Below are 6,606 nucleotides of genomic sequence, written 5' to 3'. Positions count from 1 at the left end.
TATTTAACATATTTATTGAAAAATTAATATAAATATTACTGTCTGACTTATCAACCCCGTTATACCTTGCGTTATTTTTACTGGAACAGATTTCAGTTTCTGCAGTTAATTTAGAAAAAAATTCTTTTATTTAAGAAATTTGTACGAGGCGTATGCGTTAGCACACACTAGGCTCGGATAGGGTGATTGGGAAGACAAAATAAAACACAATAAAATTAAAAAGCATAAAATAACAACTTTTAATGTCACTCAAAGGCCAAGAAAACACAGTTAATATTCACAAAAATTGTAAAGGTCAAAATTATACAGGAGAAAATAAATACTGTCTATAGTCTTAAAGTGACGAACTATTGAAATATATAAAGGTGAAGAATATAGAAAGAAAAGAGTCAAGTTGAATAACACAATATGTAAACACGCACTGGCCTTGAGCTCGCAAGAGAGTTTGAAAGTTGCACGAAATAAATGTGAAAATGAAAGCACTGATAGAATATAACTGATTGAAATATTGATTAACTATAAACCACTGTCTGTTAAAAAATGCACAATTACTGTCTGTGGAAATACACTAGAGTTTCACTGAGTCTTGCTGTTGATAATCACTGGTAGTTCGATGAGATTAACTATTTGAGCTGGTCTGCAAATTATGCAATGAGCAACTTAAACAAAGCACTAAGTGCACTGCACTGCACAACTGAGTTTTGTCCACTGTATTGCGAGAGTTAATCAGAAGATTTACACTAGCATTTAAGGTGATGTATGCACCTTTGAATGCTAGAGTTTGGCAACGTTAATTAAGAGAGTCTTTCTTCAAAGAGAGCTGAGTATAATTTAGCGCTTACAGTATACAAAGCTTGCCGCGTTAATACGCACACACACACCTGCAGCGCGCCAAGTGGACCAAGCGCACACGCACAGAGCGTTAAGCCGACAGAGACTACAAGTGTACTCAATGTACACAAAAGCCGGGCCTACTGTCGGTCGCTCTCATTTCCAATATTCCGCCCGCTGTCAGTCAACGGCTGACAACAGCCGTAGACCGGCAGTGGCACCAACTTGTGAGTTGGTCTTCTGAGCGCGCCCACTGAGGTCTTGAGAGTCACTACTCTAACCAGGCCATCCTTGCCTGGGTGGACGTCGACGACTCTGGCCAGCGGCCACTTACCTGACGGTAGAGTCTCACTAGTTATAAGCACCAATGAGCCTGTCTTGATGTCATGAGCTGGAGTATGCCACTTGGAGATTGAGTTTAATCTAAGCAAGTACTGTGTAGACCACTGCTTCCAAAACCTTTGTTTTTAAGCTTGGATTAGCTGCCAGCAAGTGAGCCTTGCTGGAGGTAAATCCAACAAGCACGGTTCTGGTGGTGAGTTTAGCCCTGATCCTCCTAAGAAGTGTCCTGGAGTGAGCGTGTCTAAATCCTCTGGATCATTGGTAAGTGATTCTAGTAGTCTAGAGTTCAGTATTGCTTCGATTTGAGTGAGCAACGTCGTGATCTCTTCAAGCCTGTAGAGAGTCTCTCCCATAGTCCGATGGAGATGGTGTTTCATTGACTTCACTACTGCCTCCCATTTTCCTCCCATGTGAGGGGCAGCTGGAGGGTTGAAGTGCCATGACGTTCCATCTTGGGCGAGCATGGCTGATAGATGAGAATTTTGACTGATTGCTTCTGAGTATAACTGTTGAAGAGCCCTGTCTGCACCAACGAAGTTCGTCCCACAATCAGAATACAACTTAAATGGACGTCCCCGACGTGAGACAAATCGCCAATACGCTGACAAGAATCCGTCAATAGAGTAATCTGTCACTGCTTCGAGATGCACAGCAGAGGTCGAAAAACACACGAACACACATATCCAACCCTTGTATGTCTTCGACCCTCTGCCGCGCCAAGATTTGAGATGTATCGGACCTGCATAGTCGATACCTGTGTGAGCAAACGGTCTGGAGGGAGTCACCCTGGCCTCGGGTAACTGTCCCATGAGTTGTTGTGCTCTTTGTGACAGGTACCTGGCACATTTGACACAGTAGAGGATTCTGGATCAGATAAGGGCCCTTCCACCGATTATCCAAAACTCTTGACGAGTTTTGCTAAGAGTGAGCTGAGTTCCTCCGTGTAGAGTTTGCCGATGAGCCTGATCGATAACCAAACTGGTGAATTGAGCTTGACGAGGAAGTAAAGCAGGATGTTTTGCATCAGGCCTGAGCTTGGCATTTATGAGTCTGCCTCCCACACGCAGTATGCCAGCATCATCAGTATATGCCATCAACCGGTGGAAAACATGGCCCTTTGGGAGAGAACCTGATTTGAGCATCCTGATTTCCTCCTTGAAACATTCCTGTTGAGTTAATCCGATGAGTAAGAGCTTAGCTTGAGTGATGAGTTCTGCAGTGACAGCTACGGATGATTCCTGGTGTGTGAGTAAGGCTTTGAACTTGGCACAAGCAAGTAAGAGGGTGGCTGTGATACGATAGAGTTTGTGCAATGTGGAGCTGGACTGAGTGAGCCTGAGTAGGAACTCCGAGTCCGAGGCTGCGGCACCAATGCTGACACCTGACGTGCCTCTGTCTCATACTCCACCTCGACGTTACTCGGCTGCAGAGGCCAACCATCTTGGGGTTGTATCATCCACTCTGGTCCATGCCACCAGAGCCTATGCTCAATCAATTGTGAAGTGAGAATTCCTCTAGAGGCACAGTCAGCAGGATTCTCCTTTCCAGGGACATGTCTCCAATGTGCTGCAGGGACCAGATCCTGAATTGCTGCAACTCGATTCCTGACGAAATCCTTCCACTTATTTGGATAAGACGGAATCCAATAGAGTGTGACTGACGAATCTGTCCATAAGTGAATGTTGCTGATATTGAGTGTGAGTTGGTCGGTGACATACTTAGTGAGTTTAGCCAGGATGAGAGCTGCTGCCAACTCCAACCTTGGTATTGACATCCTCTTCAGTGGTGATACTTTCGTCTTGGAGCAAACGAATGAGCTTGACGTGGCTGAGTCTGACTTTATCACCAGGTAAATCACAGCACCCATAGCATCCTGACACGCATCAACAAAGCCATGGAGTTCCACTGCAGAAGAAGGATGTGCTCCAAGCCATCTAGGAACCGTTACTCTGGAGAGTTTGGCTAGATCATCTCGTATTTGTAGCCACCTCTGAGCGAGAGCATCTGGTATGGGTGTATCCCATGTAATTTTGAGTAGCCACAATTCCTAAATGATAAGTTTGGCTGCAACAATCACTGGATCAACTATTCCAAGAGGATCGAAGATTTGAGATATTTCTGAAAGAATTGTTCTCTTCGTTGGAGTTTGACTGAGAGGCTTGAGTGTGCACTGGAAGGTGAGATTGTCTGAAAGTGGTTTCCAAGCCATTTCGAGTACTTTAGCATCACAGTCATCGAGAGAGAGTGCTGATTCTTCACTGGAGTTTGAGTAACTGAATCCTGGTGAGTTTGAGTGCCACTTAGCCAGGGGCAATCCGCCCACCATGCACAGCTCCTTGAGTTGGAGGGCCTGCTCGTTCAACTCATTTGGAGTCTCCGCTCCACCAAAAATGTCGTCCACATATCTGCCGCTGGTGAGAATCCGGGCCGCCTGGGGGTAACGGTGCCCTTCATCCTTCACCAGCTGCAGCAGTGAGCGTGAGGCCAGAAATGGAGCAGGCCTCGTCCCGTAGGTCACTGTGGTGAGCTGAAAGTGAGCTTCCTCGTGAGTTTTGCTATGCCAGATGATTCGCTTAAGATCCCAATCGTCTGGATAAACCTTGATCTGACGATACATCTTGGAGATGTCCGCAGAGAAAGTCCATTTGAATGTGCGTAACCAGAAGAGTATATCTGTTATGTTGGGCAGTAGATTAGGTCCCGTGTGAGTTATGCTGTTGAGTGAATGTCCAGAGGAAGTGAGGGCTGATCCATTGAAAACCACCCTGATTTTGGCGTTGTCTCCATCTTCCTTCAATACGCCGTGATGAGGCAGATAAAAATGAGGCTTGATGTTGAGCTCATCTGCAGGCACCGGTCGCATATGGCCAAGACTCAAATATTCATTCATGAAATCTGTATAGAGCTTGTCGTACTTGTCGTCTGTTCTGAGTCTGGCCACCGTGCGATCGAAGCATTTACAAGCACGGTTGACTGAGTTGCCCATCAGAGATGGAGATTGCTTCAGAGGAAGTTTCACCACGTATCTTCCGGTGCTATCCCGAGAGTGAGTTCGCACGAAGTGTTCCTCACACTCCTGTTCCTCTGATGTAAGCTGCAAGCTTGACTTTGAAGGGACCTCTTCTTGAATCCAGAAGTTGATGAGTAATTCCTAAAGTTTATCTTCTATTTTTGAAACGATATGGTGAGTGTGACGAGTAATCTTTGTAACAGGCTGGTTAACAAAACCCGATAAAATCCAACCAAACAGTGTACGTTGAGCGATAGGTTCTGATAAAGAACCTCTGAGCAGATCTGAGGTGATTATAGCTGAATAGTAGTCAGTGCCAAGTAGCAAGTCTATGTCTCGTGGCAGATAGAAATGGGGGTCAACTAACTCCAGAAACTCCGTATGCAGCCACGATCTTGTCTTACATTGAAAAGATGGTAGTGGAGCTGTTACTCTAGGCAAGACGTGGAGCACCACATCGACGCTGAACTCAGAATATAATGAAAACAATTTGAGTTCTACTTTACCAAGTGCTTTACTGACTACGTTGCCTCCAATACCCAGGATACAGATGTTGGACTTCGTGCGCGTAAGCTGCAGACGCTTCACAGCATCTTCCGAAATATATGATAATTCTGAACCTTGATCGATCAGAAGCCTGAGATGATGATGTGCAGCTGGAGCACGTACCTGGGCTATTGCTGTTGGCAACAAGATAGATGAGTGACTAGATGTTTGGTTGGACGATGTGATCCTTGTTGAGTTTGACTTGATGTTGACTCTGGGATGAGTATTACTAGATGTGGAGTTTCGACGATGAGTGTGTCTGATGACTGCGCTGATTTCCTAGAGGAGGTTTTAGTACACTGGAGGTGTTCATACACTTAGCAGCAGCATGGCGGCCCAAACAGTTAAAGCACAAAGGCTTGTCATCCACGAACCGGTATCGTTGGTCAATGGAGAGGGCCGCGAATGCTGGACAGCGAGCAATAAAACGTTGCTGGTTGCAGTACGTGCACGGGAACACTGGAGGAGCCAGTCTATCATCCCGCGACCGAGCCGAACTCCCAACCCGATTCTGCTGAGCGTGGCTGCCCGGTTGAGAGTTGCCGAGCGGATGAGTTTGACCTGTATGAGCGTGCTGAGCTTTGCTCGGTTTGGATTGAGTCTTACTAGATGTGGATGAGTTATCTTGTCTCTTGGTTGACTGAGCATCAGCCATCTCCAAGGCTTGGGCCCGCTCGATCAAAAACTCCTCCAAGGCTTCGCACGCCGGGAAGTCGGCTCTTGCAGGTGTCGATGTTTCCCACGCCTGTTTGGTGGGTCGATCCAACGCTCGGAGCAGCTCATCCACGAACAAGGCATCCAGCACCTCTTGAGCAGAGCCAAGGCCAGAAATAAGCATGCGGAGCTTTCGACTCTCCGTTGCCAAATCCATCAGCGACCCAACGCTGCCAACACGCATCGGTGGAATGCGTCTCTTGGCCTGCAGCAGCTGTGCGAGCACAAACCGCTTATTTTCATATCTCTCGAGCAGAGCATCCCAAGCGATCTTGAAGGATTTAGCAGTGAGAGAGAGTCCCTCGATGAGCTTTGCTGGCTGGCCCGAGAGCGACGCTCGCAGGTAGTAAAGGCTCTCCAAATCGGTGAGCCTCTCGTCTTCCATAATACTTGAGAAAAGATCTCGGAAACTCATCCATTCTGTGTAGTTGCCAGAGAATTGCGGAAGCTTAATCTCCGGGAGCTTGCCTCGTTGAGTGTGACTGACAGTAGTTGCTGCCGCTGATGAGTTTGCCTGTGGATCCGGATGGGCAGCGAGCAGCCGGGTTATGAATCTCATTAACCTTGAGTATGCCTGCTGCGCGGCTCCCGACGCACTCTGACTGAAATACTCATTTCTGAACAACACCGCCGGGTACGCATTTTAAATGAGAGCATGCTTACGCTTGAACTCCTCATGGAGCGCGACGCAGTCCTCTCTGAGCTGCATGGCCTGAGGCTCTGAGCAGCGTGACTGCACTCCGCAGTCGCCTCCTCAGCAACTTTGCCGCACTGGCTCAGGCCAATTATGCGCGCTCTCTGTGACTCGATTTTCGCGAGAAACCCGGCCGGAATCACATTTTCCGTCGAGCGCGTGCCGCGCCCCGGCAAGCCGTCAGTCACAGAAACCCGCTGGCCATCGATGATGGTAGTCGCAGCGACATTGTCACTCGCAGCCGTGGCTGCTGCATCGGCCTTTTCCATTGCGTACTGCCACCGGATCACTCCCCAATCACCCCGATCCGGCTCGAAGGACCAAAATGTACGAGGCGTATGCGTTAGCACACACTAGGCTCGGATAGGGTGATTGGGAAGACAAAATAAAACACAATAAAATTAAAAAGCATAAAATAACAACTTTTAATGTCACTCAAAGGCCAAGAAAACACAGTTAATATTCACAA

The 6,606-nt window shown here is 47.3% G+C and overlaps 2 protein-coding genes across 2 annotated transcripts; both read right to left on the bottom strand.

The window, feature by feature from the left end:
* Positions 1-971: 971 nt before the first annotated feature.
* Positions 972-2,019, bottom strand: LOC149375728 (uncharacterized). Its single transcript, XM_089595983.1, has 3 exons — positions 1,849-2,019; positions 1,335-1,733; positions 972-1,277 (listed from the first exon to the last, which is right to left on the bottom strand). Exons 1-3 carry the CDS (start codon positions 2,017-2,019, stop codon positions 972-974), a joined length of 876 nt encoding a protein of 291 aa, XP_089452109.1.
* A 23-nt stretch (positions 2,020-2,042) lies between these two features.
* On the bottom strand, positions 2,043-6,406 carry LOC106636723 (uncharacterized). Its single transcript, XM_089595979.1, has 6 exons — positions 6,107-6,406; positions 5,045-6,041; positions 4,417-4,863; positions 3,251-4,296; positions 2,593-3,163; positions 2,043-2,533 (listed from the first exon to the last, which is right to left on the bottom strand). Exons 1-6 carry the CDS (start codon positions 6,404-6,406, stop codon positions 2,043-2,045), a joined length of 3,852 nt encoding a protein of 1,283 aa, XP_089452105.1.
* Positions 6,407-6,606: the final 200 nt, after the last annotated feature.

Source organism: Copidosoma floridanum, unplaced genomic scaffold, assembly GCF_036245765.1.
Source record: "Copidosoma floridanum isolate Cflo_tuat_1 unplaced genomic scaffold, Cflo_Japanese_pri ptg000004l, whole genome shotgun sequence".
Classification (NCBI taxonomy): domain Eukaryota; kingdom Metazoa; phylum Arthropoda; class Insecta; order Hymenoptera; family Encyrtidae; genus Copidosoma; species Copidosoma floridanum.
The sequence above is the reverse complement of the archived record's forward strand: the minus strand, read 5'-3'. Positions and strand labels throughout refer to the sequence as shown.

Coding starts and splice junctions, on each gene's coding strand:
- LOC149375728 (XM_089595983.1), bottom strand. CDS start 2,019: ATGTGCCAGGTACCTGTCACAAAGAGCACAACAACTCATGGGACAGTT. Junction 1,734..1,848: donor TACAAGGGTTGGATATGTGT/GTTCGTGTGTTT, acceptor CGTCCATTTAAG/TTGTATTCTGATTGTGGGAC. Junction 1,278..1,334: donor GCTTGTTGGATTTACCTCCA/GCAAGGCTCACT, acceptor TTTTGGAAGCAG/TGGTCTACACAGTACTTGCT.
- LOC106636723 (XM_089595979.1), bottom strand. CDS start 6,406: ATGGAAAAGGCCGATGCAGCAGCCACGGCTGCGAGTGACAATGTCGCT. Junction 6,042..6,106: donor GCTCCATGAGGAGTTCAAGC/GTAAGCATGCTC, acceptor TATTTCAGTCAG/AGTGCGTCGGGAGCCGCGCA. Junction 3,164..3,250: donor CTCTTGGAATAGTTGATCCA/GTGATTGTTGCA, acceptor GCTCTCGCTCAG/AGGTGGCTACAAATACGAGA.